General features: G+C 32.6%; 1 protein-coding gene across 1 annotated transcript in view; it reads left to right on the top strand.

The window, feature by feature from the left end:
* Positions 1 to 2,294: 2,294 nt before the first annotated feature.
* Positions 2,295 to 22,395, top strand: part of LOC143064863 (elongator complex protein 2-like) — a 29,030-nt gene continuing 8,929 nt past the window's right edge. The window contains exons 1-12 of the mRNA XM_076238024.1: positions 2,295 to 2,483; positions 5,092 to 5,185; positions 6,442 to 6,515; positions 6,997 to 7,150; positions 12,268 to 12,348; positions 13,658 to 13,722; positions 14,129 to 14,195; positions 15,360 to 15,524; positions 16,580 to 16,675; positions 17,474 to 17,574; positions 19,879 to 20,001; positions 21,871 to 22,026. Coding sequence (XP_076094139.1) covers positions 2,358 to 2,483; positions 5,092 to 5,185; positions 6,442 to 6,515; positions 6,997 to 7,150; positions 12,268 to 12,348; positions 13,658 to 13,722; positions 14,129 to 14,195; positions 15,360 to 15,524; positions 16,580 to 16,675; positions 17,474 to 17,574; positions 19,879 to 20,001; positions 21,871 to 22,026 — 1,302 coding nt within the window. The 5' untranslated portion in view covers positions 2,295 to 2,357. The remainder of the gene's footprint in view (positions 2,484 to 5,091; positions 5,186 to 6,441; positions 6,516 to 6,996; positions 7,151 to 12,267; positions 12,349 to 13,657; positions 13,723 to 14,128; positions 14,196 to 15,359; positions 15,525 to 16,579; positions 16,676 to 17,473; positions 17,575 to 19,878; positions 20,002 to 21,870; positions 22,027 to 22,395) is intronic.

Here is a 22,395-nt window from a genome sequence, read left to right as displayed (position 1 = left end):
AGTTGTTAATGTCTGTGTCATTTTTGGTCTTTTATGGATAGTTGTCTCATTGGCAATCATACCACATCTTCTTTTTTATATTGAAAACTTTTATTTGAATTTTGCAATATTGCATACAATTGTTTTTTTTATCTACAATGTCAGTTTCTACAAGTCCCATATGTTGTTTATGGAAGCATGTTTTTGTCCGACGCATTTTGGTGAAACCACTCTAAGCAGCCATCACAAACGAGTGATGCAGCAACGTCCGCGTCTGTAGTTGCATACTGTACAATTCTGTTTTGCACTATCCCTTTTTGATTATAAAAGACAATGTATAGAGTCTTAAATAAAAATCAGTTTTACATGTCATGTCATGTTTTAATATAAAAATTTTGTACCAGTATTGTAACTTTAAAAAAAAACAACAATACCGGTATATTACCTGATTACTGATATCAGTATTGCAGTTGTATTGTTGACTATACATTTTTTTTTTGTACTTTAAGGTGTATAGTGAAAAAGGAATTTTAAGCAAAATTAGATATTGAAGTTCAACGGGAGATTAAATGAACTCAAAAAGATTATAGAGGATAATTGTGAAATCAATTAACAACCAGCTAAAAATAATAACTTTACTTGTAGAAATAAAACAAAAGATAATTGTAATTAACTCATATTATTCAAACAATAATTAATTGTATAAATAACTATTAATGCTAATAATTTTATCATATTTCTATCTTTTATTTAATTCAATAGAGATAAAATAAAATAAAAGCTTCATTTTATTATCTGATTATTAATTTATATAAATTCAAACCGTGCAAATTATTACATTATAACACTGTAAATATAGCATTTACATGTATGCCTTAATTTTTACAGATATTTAAATACATGTATACCTAGATCAACATTTGTTGGTCTTTATTTTCTTATTAATCTTTCTCAATAAACATGATAAACGATATCTAATATCCGTTAAACATAAAAAGTTGCTTGATAGGGAAACCTGATTATAACCGTTTGTCTACATAAATGTTAAGGGTAGTTAAAAGCAGTTGATCCAGAACCATGGGCAATACAATTTGTATCAGATATACTGTTACAAATACTCAAATACTAATAAATGTATTAGACAAGCACTCCTACAGTTGGAGAGCCGTACAGGTGCTATCTAAACAAGTTTGTAATCTAGTAATCGTAAGAGAAAGTCAACAGACTGAATACCTAATAAAAGTAAAGGAATTGGGGGTTGCAGAAATGCCATCTGAAGAAGAAATAACCAATACCGGTGTCTTCAACTTATGCCAACATTTGATAAAAATATATTCAACCTACATTCCTACAAACAAAATACAATAGGTGTTGTTATAACAATTATTAATTAGTGAAAGGTAAAATACAGTCAGTATATTCAAGCATTAAATATTATTCTAAATTTTAGAAATAAAAATAAAGTATTTGCAAAATTGTGTTGTAGTAAAATTTCTAAAAAGACAAAAATTGTAAAATAGAACAATTGATTCTAGTAAAATTGTGTTGAAATAAATATTAAATTGATAATAAAAAAAAACAGACTAAATTTCTAAAATGAAATAGTTGGTGATCGCAATATTTACTGGTATACTAGTATTGTGCACAATACTGGTATACAAAATTTGTACCAGTATTGTATTCCAGTATTGTACCAGTATTGTACTAGTATTGTATTCCAATATTGTTGTTACACAACGCAAAAATATATGATACCATGTGAAAGTAAATATCACCCCAAGCCTACATGTAGAATGTAACTAACGATGAAAACGATAGCATCAATATTTGATTTTTACAATTTATGAATTATAAAAATAATACATTGTCATGTAACCATCATTGTTTTTTTTAGATAAAGTTTTTGTATATTGAAACTTTTATAATTTAATTAAAAAAAAAAATACCTATAGTCCCAATACTCATATGGTCCGGCCCGTTTATAACCAAACGAGTATTATACTCATATGGTCGGACCATATGAGTATACGCATACATATATGGTCATGATCCCGAAATCCCTAGGTCCCGAATTTAAATAATTTTAAATCCCGATATCCCGAAATTCGTAAAAAGAATTCCCGGATCCCGAAAGGGTCAATCCTGAAATCCCGAGACTAAAAACACCCGATCCTGGATTCCCAATAAAGGTCCTTTCCCCCACTCACTAAAGTGAACAAAAGTATCTTCAGTATAAATATCCGGATTTGTAGTTGATTTCTGTCCGTTATATGTTATTATTTTATTTCAGTTTACTGGTTCCCCTCTTATTCACCCTTTGCACTTTATCATAGAATAGCTAACGACACCAGATTCACAAATTTTGCAATATTGACAGCATGACAGCTATTGAAACATGTTACATCAGCACTGGGTGTAATCGCACCCCTCATTGTGCAGACTGGGGACTTAATGGGTTAATATGTTTCGGATCATGTCGTTCTGTAACAGTTTACCAACCAGAGGTAAATATTGAAGGCGGAAAAAAGGGGGAGGGGATGCATAGGTTCTTGCTTAGTGCCATAGTGGTCCGACGAGGTGTTATGTCGGTCGCTTACCTTTTTTTTTGGGGGGGGGGGAGGGCCCCGGGGAAGGCAGAGTTTTCTGAGGAAAAGGCATGTAGTAGTATAGGGGAGGGATCTACAAAAAATATTATTATGTTAGTCAAAGGGAACTTATTTAGCGTTTGTGTGTGTGTGTTAAGGCTTGGTCACACCTTACCGGATAGCAGGAATGGACGCCTAATCGATTAAAATAAAAGTTGTACTTTGACAAAATTGTTGATGTACTGAACGAATAAAACGGACATGTAAAGAATGCTTAAAGGAGACACAACAGTTATGCAGCGTACGAGAAACGGAAACATAACGGACAGAACAGATGACGAACATACATTCAACGGATGAGTAACGCTAGTCCGAGATTACTCTGACGTCCAACGGCTGTTTTGCCAGACAAGTTGGGGCCGTGGGACGTCAGAGCTCGTCCCATATCAAAAAGTGGATATTTGCCCACCCAAAATAGATGTGCCGCTTCGTCGCTTCTGGTGCCGATTGAGGGCCTTGGAATTATGTAAATCGGGCATCAATCTGTTCATTTTTCATTTATTTCTTCATTTATGTAAGTTTTACCTTCCTGCCAACCTTTATTTTTCCATATTTTAACAGTTTTCACAGAGACCCATCGAATTTTGCATTTTGACTTTCACTTTCAATGGACGTCAAGTTACAAGAGAGTTCGTGGTCCCGAGACTCAAATATGCAAATATTTATCTTTTTTCACCTCCTTTATAGGAGATTGATGTTTAACATTTAGAAGCTAACCACGATTTTTAACCTCCTTTACAGGAGATCGGTATTAAGCATTTAGTTCCGACCACTATAACAGTCGGAAGCTCTCAAACATTAAGTTAACTTGCATCGTAAATGAACGAGGCGTTACATTATGGTCATTTGCACTGTTTTCTCGTGGTCACATGATAATCTTTGAAAATGAAAGTCAAAATGCAGAAATCGATGGGTCTCTGTGAAAACTGTTTAAATATTTTCACCTCAAAAACTACTCTGTTTACAGAATTACCTTTGCTGTTTGGAATTACTTTGATACTGTCCACTCACTGACTCAGATAAATTCTTTAACTCACCTATAGTTGTGCAGATACCTCTTGTCCATGTCAATTAAGGACAGTCAAAACAATACAAACCGGTTTTTTACCTGAGGGAGCATCTCAAAGTTGTACCACAACTTTAATAGTTAATTTTCACACCTTTTGCATGAAGGAAAAAAAATGCCCATCAAAATCCAAAAGAGATTTTATCTTTCTGAAACAAAATGCATTTAACTTTAATTAAATCTGTACTCAGAGTAGTTTTTGGCATGTAAATACAGCCATATTTGTCCGTTGGTTATGATGAGCCTTAAGTTGACCAAAAAATATAGGATATTTGTGACAAATCAACAGGTTGGGTAAGATCCTCTTAAATGCCTATACATGTAGCTTAATCATGTAAATGAGGGTACATGGAGTAATGCCCTTTACCATAAGGCATCAAACGTTCATTTCAGCTACCTTAATTGTGAAATTGATTAACAAATTATTGTGATTTTATCAAAATATCCTTATCCTTACTATGAATCAAATGTGCCAATGCTTTTCAATGCTTTAAACTTTAAATAAGCTTTTGCTTCAAACTACATGTATAAATAAGCCATCAGACTGCTTCAAATTATAAATTGCATAATCTTAGATACCGCTTTTAACTACAAATATTTTATGTTTGTCTTTTAAAATACCAAACATGGTAATTCAAAAAAGGTATTATTATTATATTTATCAATGACTCCATTTCTTTTTTTTTAAATTTTACTCTTTAATGTATTTTTAGGGTTTAGATTGCATTCATCATGTTCATGTCATGCAATCACAACCTTGATGTGATTGGCTTAGGAATTTACCCAACCCGATCATTTCTTTTAAGATCTTTTAAAATAAACAAAACCTAAAACATTGAGGACAATACTTAAACATCCTTCCCATGAACAATGTAAGGAATTCTTCCCATGAACAATGTAAGGAATTTATCAATGAGATATATACATCCTTCCCATGAACAATGTAAGGAATTTATCAATGAGATATATACATCCTTCTCATGAACAATGTAAGGAATTTATCAATGAAATATATACATCCTTCCCATGAACAATGTAAGGAATTTATCAATGAAATATATAAACAGATATTCAAGTAAGAAAATGATGTGTATTTAAACATGTATAGCCTTTTTTGTCAAGAAAAAATACAGAAATTGTGTAAATTACATGAACCTAGACTAGTATCTAATCATTGAGATCATTGTAAAAGTAATATTTAAAATTGAATTATTTTCCTTTGTCCATTTATAATTGTGTAACCAAAGCATAGTCTTTTAATAAAATGCAACATTTCATTTTTTGTTCCCATTGCAAACTGAATATAATCTTTACCATTCAGGTCTATTATTTATTTTCTCAAACAATTTAAAAGCTATTACATTTTGTACTACAGAATTAATGAAGGATGTTCTTTTAAAGGAGGAAACTAAATCTGCCAAGATATTACAGACACATGTACATCATAAAGACAGAGTAAACTGTGTCACATGGATAAAGAAACTACCAGTGTCAGGTACCCTATCAGATGATATGGCATTTTATTTATGTCATTGGAACACATAGATTTAAGAAGATGTGATATAAATGCCAATGAGACAACTTTCCATACAAGTCACAATTTGTAAAAGTAAACTATTGTAGGTCAAAGTACATTCTTTAACACAGAGCCTGGGCTCACACTGAAGCTATAAAGGGCCCTAAAAATGACTAGTGTAAAACCATTCAAACAGGAAAACTAATGGTCTAATTTATTTAAAAAACAAGAAACGAGAAATACTTAATGAAACAAATCAATAAATGACAACTGCTGAACATCAGATTCCTGACTTAGACTGTTTATTTACGTGCATATCTGTTAAAGAATCAGTGAAAAAGCACTGGTTTTCATTTATATGTATGAATAAAAAAAAAATAGAGAAATGTGTTTATTATGAAAGTGATCAGTTTCTAGAAAATGGCAAGCAAAAATGAACAGCTTTTATGGCATTAAATAAATCTGGACCAACCGACAAAACTTATCACAAAATGATAGGAATTACTGGTCCAGACTTTTTGTTATGTCTGAAGATTTTGAGCTGATTCTTTGGTTTATTGGGGAATAATTTTGTTCTAGTTCACCATTTCCCCCCTAATTCAGGCAAAATAGGGCCTTTTTGCTCCTTATCCTTTACAGAAAGTTTATGCAATACCTGCAGAACTGAAGCTGAAATTTGGTATATAATTTTAAAATCATGACTGACTGTCTGACAGGTTTAACTTGCACTCCTTCCAACTTAAATTGTAACCTATTTTCAGGTTCAGACTGAAAGTGAGGGTAATTCTAATTTAAGTCATATTTCTGTAGCTTTGATCATCTTGAATAGACAATCGCATGTCATTAATTCAAATGTAAAATGAGAAAGAATATAAATATGAACCATTATTTTTCAAATAAAATACAACTGATTTTAAACCTCAGTTTTCGCACCATTCATTCACACATATACCGTACTGTAATGCAGTACTTTTGTATACTGTAAATTTAGATAGTATTGCATGCATTTATTATTTTGAGTTTTAAAGAATGGATATAGATGCAAGATTTATTATTGCCACTTCAGGAAAATTTGCATATAGATAGATACATTATATGCACCTTATTATTGCGATTATCACCCAGTTGCAATATCATGAACATGAATATTTGCTTTAATAAAAACCTCTCAACAATTTCTGAATTTACAGTATTAAAGTATTTAAGTGTTTATTAATTTTATTTATTTTTTTCAGAGAGCAATGCTGTTGGTTTGGTATCTGGTTCTGTAGATAATACAGCTATAGTATGGAAATACATGGATGGAAAGGTTAACTATTTATCTTTGATAAAATTAATATTGTTTTGAGGTTTCTCAATTTCTACAATCTGTCATTTTTAACAGAAAAGTAAAACAGTATATTGAACTCTTAACCATTTAAATAGGTTTCTAAACATCTCCATGTTTTATAGCCTCATATGTGAAAGTCAGATATTGCTTTAGTTATATATAATTATGGTCCACGACCATGATTGACTGTCCAACCTTTACGTAATACTATTAAAATTACATTGTTCATCTGAGTTTTGAGCCAATTGTTTGGCCTGACTATTTTGGTTAGTTTGAAGATTGAGCGGGGGTATTGGTGTCCTATTTTGGTTAGTTTGAAGATTGAGCAGGGGTCTTGGTGTCCTCAGGCACATTCTTTTATCTTTGAATATTTTGCATTGATTTTCTAAGCAGTGTACTAAGTATAGCATAATATGAATTTATTTAATTTATTGATAATCATATAACATTTGTAATAAAGCTGAAGCCTGCTGCAACACTTAAGAACCACACTGGTCCAGTGAATGGGGTAGCTGCTATGTGTCTACAGACCAGTACTGTTGGCATGACAACATATGTAGCAACATCATCTGCTGATTCCACTGTCAACTTATGGAAACAAGAAAATGAAGGAGGTAAATTTAAAACAGGGGCGTAGCTAGAAAGAAACGATCTGCAAGCAACTACAGTCGAACCTCAGTGTGTCAAACTCAGTTGTGTCGAAAACTCGGATGAGTCGAAGTAATTTCTCGGTCCCGTTAAAATTCTTGTTTGATCAATGCATAATTACCTCTGAAGAGTCGAACTCGGTTGATTTGAATACTCAGTTAAGTTGAGATTAATATTTATAGTCCTGTCGAAGTAAAATAATATAAAAAGACACTCTCTGATGTCTCGAACTTCGAAAGTAAGAATTTTCGAAAGAAGCAGACCTAATGATAAAAATGTAAATCGGATGTATTTCTTATGTCACCTAATCATTTTCAAAAGAGATTAAAAGCTGAGTAAACATACTTGTTTGTATAACAGTTAAAATGACATGTTTATGGTGACCGCTAATTAACACCTTTGTTGATCGTTCAAGCGGAATGTTAGTGTGTTGAATATTTTTCGTCTGAGATAAAACGAAATGAATGTAATTGACCCAAGCCGAGATTAAATGAATCGCTAAATTTAAAACTCATTCATTACCATAGACAAAAAGATTAGGACAATTATAATAAATTCATTATAATTTAATGTAAAGCAGACGACCTCATCAGAGACTGTTCAAAACTTATTTCCTGCCGCTAGTGATTTCATAATTTATAGCGACTGACCTTTGTAAATATTTGTGTAGACTATTGATTTTATTTGTGCATGATTTGTATCTGTACTTGTGATTTTAATTATTACGAAGGACCAAAAATGGAGATTAAATACACAATCATAAAGTGTCTCATTGAGAAAAAAAGGCACACTGTTTATTGTATCTAGTTTACCAAATCTCATACCGTATTTCATGCATTCAAAATTTATGACGACACACTCGACCTCGGATGAGTCGAATACTGTGGTCTGGTCCCTTCGACTTCGACACAACGAGGTTCGACTGTATATAAAATTTTTGGGACCCTTTTATGCAGAAATATTTTTTTTCAGTTTTTGGTCATAGGACTTATAAACAATTCATGAATGCAAAACTATTTAGAAATCTTGACTAAATAGAGTTAAGCATGATTAATTGAATATGTAAGCAACACATTTTTGTGATACAGAATTTACTCAAAATTGTCCAAAATCTGCTCTTCAGGAACGTCTCTATTACTTTGTCAATATTCACACTGAAATACCAATGAATATAATGCAGTAATGCTAGCAATTATAACCTAGCTGTAGTTGTTCATGGTTAATCATATAGATATTTTCAACAGATGTAGTACACTGAACGATCTCTCGGCGGTAGCACTCATATTCGCCATCGAGCGACCTCCCGATTGAATTTGACAAATTATATGCCAGGCCAGTTTCGTATGTTTCAAACAATGCAGAGATATGTTCGTTTGTTGTATTACCGACAACACGAGGAAGCAGATAATGCGCATAGAAGCGATTTCCTGATGATATCAGACGCGACTCCAGTTCCATTATCATGTGGTCTATGAACGCAAAATATAATGAGAATTTCCAATACTGTTTTAGCATGTTTGCTGGGGGGATTGGTTCTGGTAGTCTGTCGAACACATCGCCTCGGCATACTTTCAACGATATCGAAGGGTACTGATAAATCTAATGTCAATTTGTACATCGCAGTCCAAACAGTTAAACCGAAATCTGTAAAATGTGCCCCGAAACTACTAGAGTATAACAAATTCCAAATTTGCAATAGATGCAAGTTACTGTTAGTCTTTTCATCTCCAATACAACTTTAATTTTGAAACCAAATGCTGCTATTTAATGACATTACATCATTAAAAAAAGCGATTACATATATGTGTTTCCTTTAAACATTTAATTTATAAATTTTTATTTTGCCATTTATTTTTTTTGCATGCCGAATTGATGTGCATGCAACTGTGTGTTGGCGTATAGGGAGCTACGGGCCTGTAAAATGTACAAGGTATTTGTTATCTTGTTTATAGATATCATGTCATAAAAAAAGTATTGTGTCTGAAAAATAACAATGCTCTCAAATATTTACCAATTTTCTTAGTTTGAGTTTAAGTAAATGGTTTATTTTACTGCAATATTTTACATTGAAACAGTTGATGACATTGTATGTGTTGCCATTCACCTGTGAAGATTTTTAGTATAAATATTTTTGTTCTGTGTCCTTGTGATCTTTTGTTTATTGATGAACCAATCTTTTTTATTGGAGGATGGAGTTAAAACTCTATATGGCAAAAACAGATGCACAGTCTTTTGAATAGGATCAATATTCACAAAGGTTAAACATTCAAAATAGGGCATAATTAAATGTGAATGCTTTTATTTCCAAAAACATGTATAAGTAAAAAATTTGGAGAAGGAAAATATTGTTCATGCAAAAAACCTTAAATATTTTAAGAGCAAGGTTTTAATATGTACAAACATTATACTCGAAAAAGGCTGGATGCCCTCTTTTTTGTATACTGATGCCTTATGTTCAGAATTTTTAGACTGTCATTTGTCCTTAACCACATATTCATGGTTTCTCACTTATCTATAATAATATAGTATAACAATTTTTATGCAGTTAATCTGCATTATGCGAGCACCCTAGATTTGTGGTCTACCCAATAAATGCTGAAATACTTGCCATTGTTATTATCTAGCTGGCTACTATGTTATATATAACTAATTGAACACTTTTTTAATACTTTTTATTCTAGAATATAAAAAATATTACCATAAAAACGTTAAATGGTCGTCGATTTTCCCAAAAGTTTTGAAGTTGCACATAGGAAGTAGTGCTCATTAGGAATTCTTATGTAGTTTATTATCGCCTGTGCTTTTGGCTAAGATGTCAAAAAACAATTGTACGAAATATTTAATCGCCGAAAATCTTTTAAGACAAGTAGTTAAGATTTTCAAATGGCAAAAGTCGTAGGAATATTGTTTGTCGTCAATACGTAGTACAACTACGTCAGTAGTCTATTATATAATAAGTTCAACTGTTCATGCTGTTGGCGGCAATTTCAAATTAGAAGACGAAATTCGTATTTTTTCAATTTGGAGGCAGGGGTTCAAATTAGCGGTGGTCCGAGGTCCGCGACCTTCCACTTTCGAATTAGTTACTAGCCACGCCCGACGGGCCTTCCACTCTGAGACAACTATATCACAGTTATAGTAGTCTCAGTTCCATTTGAAAGAAAATAAAAAATAGCTTTGCAAACCTTTTCGCCAAAGTCTCCAAATCAACGATCTCAAAACTTATTTTAATCAGTATTATTCATGACAGCGATGTCAATTTTGTTCAATCGCTAGCTATATACAGAAAATCGCCGACAAAAAATGTGTTAATACGAGTAAAATCGTATCTGACTGACAAAAACAACATTGGAACACAATGACAATGGCTGCCGTGAAAAGACAATTACAATTTCGGATCCGATTCCGGAAGCGGATAAGGGTAATTCCGGGTTTTTGGCGAATCCAGGCAGGTGACAAAATACATCTATGCATGGTAAATGAATATAAACTCTAGAATTGAAAACCAAAAGATATATGTAAAAGAAAGAAAAAGCAGAAAATATTTTAAACAGAAACTCAAAATTACTTTTGACAAATTTTAATGTCAAAATCCAATACAATGTGACAGCTGGGAACAGTATATCTAACAATATATATGTTCCTGGTCACAGTTTAAATTTTCTTTATCAGTGATAAATATTGATAATGCATGTAAGATGCTTTTAAAGTGTAAACATATTACTGCAATTTTGAAGGGGTATTTTTTTTTCTCTCAATTTTGAAGGACCAGTTAAAGTAGCTGGAAGATTCTTACTTTATTTTTGATAACTTTGAAACGGATGACCTCTCAACCATATACATTCATGTATGGGACTATATATATAACTAATCAAATGAAATATAAGGGGAGTCCATGGGGTGACCAACCCCCTCCTGTTTGGGAACTTACGAAACGGTCGAGATCCCCACCCCTAAACAATATATATTCATGTATGGGTCAATATAACTAATTAAATGAAATATAGGGGAGTCCCCCTACCCCCTCCTGTTTGAGAACTTGGAAACCGATGAGATCTCCACCCCTAAACCATATATATTCATGTGTGGGACAATATAACAAATCAAATGAAATATAGGGGAAGTCCCTGGGGTCATCCTATCCCTTCCTGTTTGAGAACTTGAAAACCCTTGAGAACTTGAAAACCCTCGAGATCCCCACCCCTAAACCATATATATTCATGTATGGAACAATATAACAAATCAATTGAAATATAGGGGAAGTCCCTGGGGTCACCCTACCCCTTCCTGTTTGAGAACTTGAAAACCCTTGAGATCCCCACCCCTAAACCATATATATTCATATATGGGACAATATAACAAATCATTTACATTTACTATGGGCAGGTCAGTCAGACCTCACCTTTGATCCTTGTAGTAGTGAACATTTGTCTGATTTGTGTCGCATAACTATTGTACTATAGAACACAAACTCAGTTTTCTTTACAGGGAAACCAGTCCATTCATACTATTACATGTTCGTACTAAGTCAACACGTACTACTAACAGTCAACTAAAACCAACGTTAACTACCAACTAGAACAACTACAATCATTGCGAACTTGTACCACTGCAGACTCACCATAAAAAATATACATTTATATATTCATTGCTATTGAAAATATATAAATTATTTGCCTTAATAATTAATTCATTAGATAAACATAAATGTACAATATATGAATGTTTAATGCCACATCAGAGGCGGATTTAGAGGGTTTTTCAGTGCCCCCCCCCCCCTTTTCCATTTTTGAGAAAAAATTTGGTTGATTATATAGGGAATCACTGAAGCATGACTGGAGCAGGTCCCCTGTTAGGCAGGCAGTGGGCCCCCACTTATGAAAATTTCTGGATCCGCCACTGCACATAATTACGTTTGCCTGGTTTTTGGTTAACTGCCTTCAGCGCTTACAGTGCTTTGAATCTATGTTTTGATTAAAAGGAATATAACTTACAGTTAAAAATGCTAAAATATACTCATAAAACACCCTGTTCTTTATCAAGTTGATACACGTTAATATAAAATGGATTTATTTTAATACAGATTTCCAGTTACTTCAGACTCACAAGTTTGGTACTGGATTTGTTCTGGATCTGAGTTTCACTGTTATACCTGATACAAACGGTAAGACATATGAAATGATAATGTTTGTACATACATTTTGAGGTAAGACACATGAAATGATAACTTTTGTACATGCATTCTCAGGTAAGACATATGAGCTGAGACTGATAGATATCATAGTACTTTTGTATACTGTAAATTAATTTGATGTAATTTTGATTTTTGGGTGTTTTAACGCCACTTTTTAAGCACCGCATTTAAGCTATTTTGTGGCGGCCAGTTTTTATTGGTAGATAAAGCCGGAGTTCCTGGAGAAAACCACGACCTCCGATAGAAAAACTGACAATCCTAGTCAATTAAGATTAGAGTCAAGTGCACCCGCACGAGTGGGGTTCGAACTCACAACCTCAGTGTTGACTGGCTAGTGATTACAGTAGTAACTACTTAGACCACTTGGCCACCCTATAAACTCATAATTCTAATATGACATGCTTCTTTCGCTTTGTAATCAACACCGTGATAAAATTTTCGATATATCTAAACTTAGCGCAGATTCAGAGATATACATAATAATGGATGTTACAGTATACCTCCAACGTAAATTCACATGTATCAGAGCCTATTTGTAAACGTTATGCCAATTTTTTATTTTAAAAATTGAAATTTAAAACAGACTACACCACTTTTGACCTTATTCAGATCCACAACAAAAAGATTTAATGTACAAGTTTTTTGAGGTATAGTTTATTTTATTTTCTATTCTGTTGCATTATTCGCATAGTTACTGATTTCAGCGAGTCAATTAGGGGGCTCCTTAGTTACAAAATGTCAACTTTGGATTTGACAGTTGCTTATGAGAAAAACATATAAATCGAAAATTGCAGATCTTTGGTTTGAAAACTAAACATATGTTTTCTATCAGTTATTTACAAAATAAGTCATGCAAGCCACATGTTTAATAGAATTGATTAGCTTTATCTAATGGGAAGTAAAAAAGAACAGCAACACACACCGAATACCAACCCTCACTTCAGTTTTTTAATTACCGTTTTTGTCTGATTAAAATCGAAATAATTCATGGAAACCATAGATTTGTTGTAAATTTACACAATATTTACTGGGCCATGCATGATATTCCTTGATTTTATCCCTCGCTAATGTTAAGGATAAAATTTGAATATATTTTCGTCATGCTTAAAGATATTGACTTGATAATTGTTATAAAGTTTACACTGACAAGTATAGGATAATGACAAGTTATAGATCAATTTTGAATGTAAATTTATCGTTTAAATATCACAAGTGTCAAATCTCTAATCAGAATGTTGGTACTAATTATGATGATTTTGAAATATTTTGTACTTTTCAGTTCCTATGCTGGCATGTGGCTGTGATGATCAGAAAATACACATATTTATTGAACAAAGTGAAAAGGTACTTACAGATGAAACAACTAATTACAGTAAAATGTTAAATTACTCATAGTATAATGCTGGATTGAAATATTGATGACAACTTTCCTCTTTTGTTGACTATATCTTGCAATTGTTCAAATAACAACTTTTGGTCAAGAACCAGCCACATGTGATTTCATTCAAACGGTTGTAAACTTCATATAATTTTATTTTTGTTATATATGCATATGATATGTAATATATAGTTATAAGTGATCTCTCACAAATTCAATTTTAAAAAATAAATATGTATAGATATTTGGATTAATTATGAGAATATAAAACTTTTTGATAATATAAGGTATACTGCCTAAATATGTATCAAAAATAAATAGAAGGCAACAATATCCAAATATCTAAAAATATCAATTTGCTTTATATTTTAGTTTGTAAGAATAATGTCTCTTCAAGGACATGAGGACTGGATTAGAGCAATTGATTTTACAATTGATGGTATGTATCTTTTTATAATGGATTTTTAATAACAATCATTATCCCTATCAGTGAAAATTGACATTTATTAAATTAGAATATAATTCACAATAACTAGTTCTCATCGCAAACATCTTGGTGATCTAAAAATAAAAACATCCCTAGGATGTCCAATCACCCTACCTGTGTTATACACCCCAATGCAGGTAAATATACAGGTATTCTCATCAGTTTTGATTTTTTTTCATGTTCCTTCAATCTACACATATCTAGAAATGCATCTAGGGGATGGTGGTGGCCCCTTCACTGGTAGGTATAACTCGTTTATTAAAAATCTCAACTTAAGCAGTGTTGAATTCATTCAACGGTGGTGGATGAATTTCCTTCTCTTCCAGAAAAAAAAACCACAAACAAATATCTTTCCAACAGGATAAAATACTACCACCGTAACAAAAAACCCACTATTTACATCTATATACAGCTACATGTTATACTGCAAATACAAATAAAATATCATACAAATAAATGAATTTGTATGCTTATATCCTATTCTAAAACTTTAGTGGCATCAAAATCTTGCAAATAAAACTTTGCGAATGTTGATTCAACTGCCCAGTTGGCAGAATCTAAAATTGATTTCAAAGAAGCTCCCTTGTACAAAGACCAACTTGGAGCTATAGCACGTGTGGAATGTGCATTTACTTTCATATTGTCATCATTATAAGTTATTCCAATAGCCTGTACAATCCAACTTGAAATAGTTGCTGTTGATACCGGTTTGTACAGTTCATTTATTCCCAGAAAAAGCTTAATTCTTTCTGATTCTCTCAACTTTCCCCGAAAATTCTTAGTTTGATCCTCTTTTTGGATCTATTAAAGTTTTCTCTGGAAAACTGGGAACAAATAATTTTTCTCCAAAATGTTTTTGTCTATCTTGCTTGGCAAAGCCATGTCTTACAAAAGTAATACCCTTACTCTGAACTCTCATTGACTTGTCATCAATACGGAGACATTGCAAATCACTACATCTTCTGAATGTAGTTATGGCAACTAAAAACACTGTTTTTAAAGTTACATGCTTTAAATCAACTTCTTGCATAGGCTCAAATGGTTTTTTCTCAAGAGCCAGTAATAATAGTTCTAAGCTCCATTCAGACAGAACATTGTCTTATTTGTTTGTTTTAGATACGGGAGATATTATATTGGCTAGTGCAGCACAGGACTTCTTCATCAGAATCTGGAGATTTTCTAGACGATCTGTAGAAGATAATATTGTAAAGACTGTCAAGGAATTGTCATTAGATGAGGAAATAAAGATGAAAGAAAATACATTTCAATTTAAAATTGGAGGTACAATATAAATTAGTAGTTTTGCATTTCCATACCTACCAAATTATCCTTTATCTTTAACCATTTAGAAAAGTGGGCAGGTGTATACTGGTTTACCCCTGTTTGTCTGTCTCTTTTTCAAGTAAATATGGAAAAACACTGGATATTTTATAATCAGGAAGGCACTTCCCTCAAATTTGTTCAAGCATCTGTAACTAAATTTATTGAAGAAAATCTTTGAATTTAGAATAGAAAACATACAAATCATGTCATAATTTAGAAATGTTTATGTTACTATTTTAAGTGTGTTATCATGTCCTCATTAATCTTCAAGCAAATTTGGTTAGAAATTTTAATACTTAGGACAAGATACATGCACCAAAAAAGACAAAGAGTTGACACTACAATCTTCAATTATTTGCAGTTTTCCACACTTTATAGCAAGCTTTGAATTAGTTTACCTTTCCCTTGCAAGTGAAAGCAATCTCATGGAAAAGATCTCAACCTAGATGTTCAATAGTTTTATACAGTTGTATACTATACAAATATAGCCTTTGTGTGAGGTCGATACAAGGATATATTGACCTGAAAGAAGTATATTGACTGAGGACGAAGTCCGAGGTTGATATATCCTGTATTGACCTCATACAAAGGCTATATTTGTTATATTATTAATTTCCGACCATGTTTGTATCACAATCGTCATTTAGGTTTGTTGGAACTTTATAGATATTACATTGTCTCCTTGACAATTCATTTACTTTTTTTCGGACATCTTATGTATTTGAAGATATTTTTTCGTCAAATAACCGATCACAGATAACATTTGTTTCAAAACGTTAAACAATATCCTGAAATTCATTACATGGCGTCACAAAGTATATCTGGTTTTCAGATATTCTAAAGATAACCGTGCAATATGCTTTTTCCGGCCAATATGCTTTTTGCTATCTGCCGTTTTCTCTCTACCTTCAAAAATATAGTTTAACATTTGACTATTCCTAAACGAATCAAATTTGTTAAAATATACGAATTAATAATATATGTAAATACAAAATGCGGATATTATATTGCAGAGGAAACAGTAGTATATGCTGTAAGTCTGGAGTCTGTATTGAGTGGACATGAAAACTGGATCTATAGTGTTAAATGGCAACCATCAGTAAATTCAGGTATAAATAGTAAGATATTTAGTTCATCTGACTTGAAGGGTCATACTTAGCTTGTCCCATCATGTGGCATCCATTGTTGTCCATTATCTTTAACAAAATCTCTTCCTTTGAAACTACACTGATGAGAATGATAAGATAAAACAGGGGGACAAAATCTTTAAAAGGGAATTACTCTATCAAGAATTAACAGACAATTTTAGTCATGCTGATTTATTTGTAGATTTTATCCAGCTCGTCAATTTCCTTTTTTAAAGTTTCTATTGATCTATTATAATTTTCACAAAAATAGGCAAACATTTCAAAATGATGCTAAAATTTATCATTTAAGGGCAATAGCTCATGCAATAACTCATGCCTTTTTGTTACACAATAATCTTTGAAGATTTGTTTGACTAGATCCATATTTTTCTGATGACAGAATTTGCAACCAATAACTGTTTAACCACTCTAAATATCTATGTTATTGGTTTTTATTTTTAGTTTGAGACAATTCAATATATCCATGATATCACCCTTATTATCTTATATTTCAAATGTTTATCTGTCAGATACAATTGTAGGTACTTTTAAAGGCAATTATGCCACTTAGGATTTACTTGAATGCATATATTATACACCCTCACACTGTGTGTAAATATCAGTTACAAATACTCCCTCATATTTAATGCATATATTTCTTTTATTATGAGTTTCCATATGATATCAGATTGAAAGTTTGATAGATGTAAAAAAAAATATTTAAAACCAGAACAGAAAAAATGTTGCTAACTCAGAATGACCTTATCTATTTATTTAAAGGTTCAGGATGGCACCAGCCTATGCACCTGCTATCAGCTTCAATGGATAAAACAATGATTTTATGGAAACCAGATAAAGAATCAGGAGTTTGGGTTGAAGAGGTATGAAACATACATTTTATCCTTGTATTAAGGGTTGTGAAATGTACTGTGTTTCTTTACCTAAGCAAAGTTATTTTGTGGAGTGGACAAAAATTTTATTTACAAACTTTGGACTTAATAAATAATCGTAATTGTAATTGATTTTATTTTTTTATCGTGAACCCCTGCATTCCGTTTAAAGGAAACCGCCGTTGCAAACAGCGCTAATCATACTAGCCATCCGCACAGAGTAAACGAAGTTATATTTTGTTGAGGCACCCACAGGAACCTTTCGAGAATGCTGCCATCAACCACAAGAAAAGAAATAGATAATAACGGACCATCTTAACCCTAAACGAGCCTTAAGGAGAAAAGGAACAGTGAAAGGAAATTATTTCTCTCTTACAGAATTCATTTGAAATTTAATGCACCCATTTTCGTATTCTACAAATTCAATCTGATGCTCCCGAAAATATGTTAATTAAACATACAACCCTTGAGATACAACCACCTTTACAGATTACTGGCCATTCCTGATAGTTTGATGAACGAACACATAGTTAAAATTCATCATAGACTAGTGATATTTATACTTTGCCCTTTACTCTCGGCGACAAAAACATTTTACAGCATTTCTAACGCGATTGGAAGCAGTACCTCTGGCCAAGGGAAGCCAGTCGAAATGGTACGGAATTGCTGATAAAATGTCGTCTATTTTGGGGAAGAAAGTTAATAGAACATTCAGACCACACAACCTATACAGTCTATACAAAGCGTGACAACTTATTGTATTATTCTTTCCACGATGCAAGAGGACAAACACATGTTGGCAGAATAATTTTAACAAACATTTTCACAACAAAAACATTTTATTTTAATTTAATTTCTTTTTATAGTTTATTTACATACTTATAATGAACTTTCACTTTCACTTTCAGTTGCTATTAATAACGTTACTTGCCATTGTAACATTGTGACGTTTAAATTTTAACAACCCGATTTTGTACTTCAGCATGATGTATTGTTTTTATCCTGATGACGGTGCCCTAGGCACCGAAACATGTCGATCAATAAATTTCTGCAGCAGTCCCTAAAGTGTTGTTGTTATAAGACTTTCTACAAATATATATTAAGTTTCTTTCTTAGTGATCATAAGCCTTCATCTCCTTAAAAACCCAAGGCCACGGTTTTTTAATTTGTTGGTTTACGGATTTTTCCAATAAAAAAGTTGGGTCGGTCGGTCGGGAAAAAAAAGAAAAAAAAATATCTTTGAAAACAGAAAAAATATGCAAAATAAATATATATTTCACCTTAGTAACTAAATGTTTGGCTTATATGCTGTTTTGTCATCATTTCTTAACATTAAGTTCGATGATTGATCAGTGATCATGAACATCGCATGACATCGTTTAATAATTTCCTGTAAAAAAAAAGGGGGGGGGGGGTGCACGGACAAAGACGAAATTAAATCGTCATTTCACAAACAAGAAAAACAGATTCACGTAGCTCTCAATCAATTCCAGAAAAATTGGTGAATAATGATCTTCAAGCACAAAAACTGATATAGAAAAAAAAATGTAAAAACGTCGTACAAAATTAAGTTTCAACACACGTGTCGAAAAACGTAATAGACTCGTCCACTGGAAAAACGACATAATCGGGTTAATCAGTTGTCATGCAATCCGGTTTTTATCCCAATGATCAATATTTTTTGTTTTCTATGAAACAAGAAAATTTCAAATGATTTGTTAATATTCAGTACTTTAATTGATGTATTCCACCTGTCCACATTTGGACAAGTCTATTTCTCTGAGATGATGCATCTTACGGACTGATGACAAATAAGGGAAACGAACTTATTTTGTAATTGGTTTTAAACACAGGTTTCGTTCCGCAAAATTATTTGCGCAAAAGACATTTCAAGGTCAGTTATAATTGATTTGTCTATTTTTAGAAACGTAAATTAGAAGATTTATTTTTCACAACAGAAAGTGTTATCAACTTTGTTAATTATTAATGCATTTCATTTCATAAAAAAAGTAAATTTTAATTATTTTTCTGGGATAATGCTATTATAAGGGTCGGCGGGAATAAAAAGCATGAAAAGTCAATTTTATTTTTATTCTGAAAAACGGCAAAATCGGGTCGGCGGATCCGTAAACCAACAAATAAAAAAACCGTGGCCCAATGCAAGTGAGAATTATACTTCAGTGATATCACCTTTCAAAAGAGTATTAATGTTTGCAAAATACCATCTATTCAGTTATATAGAGTCTATATATTTTGATACAAACATATTTCTAGGTAACAAATGTATTTTCACAGGTCAGGGTAGGTGAGGTTGGTGGAAATACTTTAGGATTTTATGGTGGAATGTTTAGTCCTGATGGTTTGTCAATAATGGCCCATGGTTATCAAGGAGCCTTTCATCACTGGGCCTTTACAAAGGTAGGTTTTACTTTCAAACTGTATTGTAGGGAAGGAGTTTTCCATTTTACATGAATGAATGACACCAGTTGTTTAAGCTCAAAATGTGTAGTATCATGGTCGAAACAAATGAAAAAAAAAAGAATTGGGATAGTAGGTTTAAGTTATGAAAAAGATGAATATTTCGAAACTGCACTACAGGATTTTTTTAGCTCACCTGGCCCAAAGGGCCATGTGAGCTTTTCCCATCACTTTGCGTCCGTCATCGTCCTTCGTCGTTAACTTTTACAAAAATCTTCTCCTCTGAAACTACTGGGCCAAATTAAACCAAACTTGGCCACAATCATCATTGAGGTATCTAGTTTAAAAAATGTGTCCGGCCAACCAACCAAGATGGCCGCCATGGCTAAAAATAGAACATAGGGGTAAAATGCAGTTTTTGGCTTATAACTCAAAAACCAAAGCATTTAGAGCAAATCTGACATGCAGTAAAAGTGTTTATCAGGTCAAGATCTATCTGCCATGAAATTTTCAGATGAATCGGACAACCCGTTGTTGGGTTGCTGCCCCTGAATTGGTAATTTTAAGGAAATTTTGCTGTTTTTGGTTATTATCTTGAATATTATTATAGATAGACATAAACTGTAAACAGCAATAATGTTCGGCAAAGTAAGATTTACAAATAAGTCAACATGACTGAAATGGTCAGTTGACCCCTTTAGGAGTTATTGCCCTTTATAGTCAATTTTTAACCATTTTTCGTAAATCTTAGTAATCTTTTACAAAAATCTTCTCCTGTGAAACTACTGGACCAAATTAAACCAAACTTGGCCACAATCATCATTGGGGTATCTTGTTTAAAAAATGTGTGGCGTGACCAGGCTAACCAACCAAGATGGCCGCCACGGCTAAAAATAGAACATAGGGGTAAAATTCAGTTTTTGGCTTATAACTCAAAAACCAAAGCATTTAAAGTAAATCTGACATGAAGTAAAATTGTTTATCAGGTCAAGATCTATCTGCCCTGAAATTTTCAGATGAATTGGACAACCCATTGTTGGGTTGCTGCTCCTGAATTGGTAATTTTAAGGAAATTTTGCTGTTTTTGGTTATTATCTTGAATATTATTACAGATAGAGATAAACTGTAAAAAGCAATAAATGTCGGCAAAGTAAGATCTACAAATAAGTCAACATGACCGAAATGTCAGTTGACCCCTTTAGGAGTTATTGCCCTTTATAGTCAATTTTGAACCATTTTTAGTAAATCTTAGTTATCTTTTACAAAAGTCTTCTCCTCTGCAACTACTGGGCCAAGTTCATTATAAATAGAGATAATTGTAAGCAGCAAGAATGTTCAGTAAAGTAAGATGTACTAACACATCACCATCACCAAAACACAATTTTGTCATGAATCCATCTGCGTCCTTTGTTTAATATTCACATAGACCAAGGTGAGCGACACAGGCTCTTTAGAGCCTCTAGTTATGACTTTCGTAAAATGTTTTAAAGTAAGGTTCTCCTTTCCATTAGCTGCAGACCTGTAGCTCTAGTAGTCCTTGTGATTTTTTTTTTTTAAATTCAGGACCATATTGCAGCTACTTTTCCATCAGCACCTAGATATTTATTATTCAGAAAACAATTATTGCAGAATTGATTAGGTAAGCAACCAACAATCAATCAATTAAAAGTGATAATGTGTTTTGTAATTGATGTATGATGGATATATGAAGTTATGAAGGATTTATTGTAGTCATTTCAGTATAGGAAACTGATTAGGAAGTTTCATAAAAATCCTACATTTAACTTAATTTTTGAATACCTCATAACAGGGTGACATATTCTTTTAATGTTTTGTTTTTTACTTTTTACATTTTCTTTTTGTTTTTAGAGTAAAGGAACTTGGGAACCACAAGTGACAGCTAGCGGCCATTTTGATGTTGTTTGTGATGTAGAGTGGGATAAAGGTGGTGGTCAGTATCTGGTCAGTCTAAGTGTTGACCAAACGACCAGACTTCATGCTCCATGGAAACAATCTAATGGACAGGTATGTGTTATTGCAAAGTTTTCTTCAAATCCACATACTGGTGAAGTAGGGCTTATTGGTGCCAGATTCTCATACTTGGTGCATGATATGTCTTCACAATAACTCCTGTAGCATGATAACTTCCACAGCAAAGTTGTAAAAAATATAAAAAATATGACCAAAGCTTATTACTGCTGTAACACTTGTTGTAACAAAAAGGGGGAGATTAGGAAGTCAATCAAAGAAAGATCAGCACCACTATGGCCAAGAGAAAATGACAAAAGCACCACCATGGCCAAGAGAAAAAAAAACTCCACCCTGACCAAGAGAGAAAAGCAAGCACAACCATGGCCAAGAGAAAAAAAAACTTCACCTTGACGAAGAGAGAAA

Source organism: Mytilus galloprovincialis, chromosome 2, assembly GCF_965363235.1.
Source record: "Mytilus galloprovincialis chromosome 2, xbMytGall1.hap1.1, whole genome shotgun sequence".
Classification (NCBI taxonomy): domain Eukaryota; kingdom Metazoa; phylum Mollusca; class Bivalvia; order Mytilida; family Mytilidae; genus Mytilus; species Mytilus galloprovincialis.
Note: the sequence above shows the minus strand (reverse complement) of the source record. Positions and strands in the feature narration are given on the sequence as shown.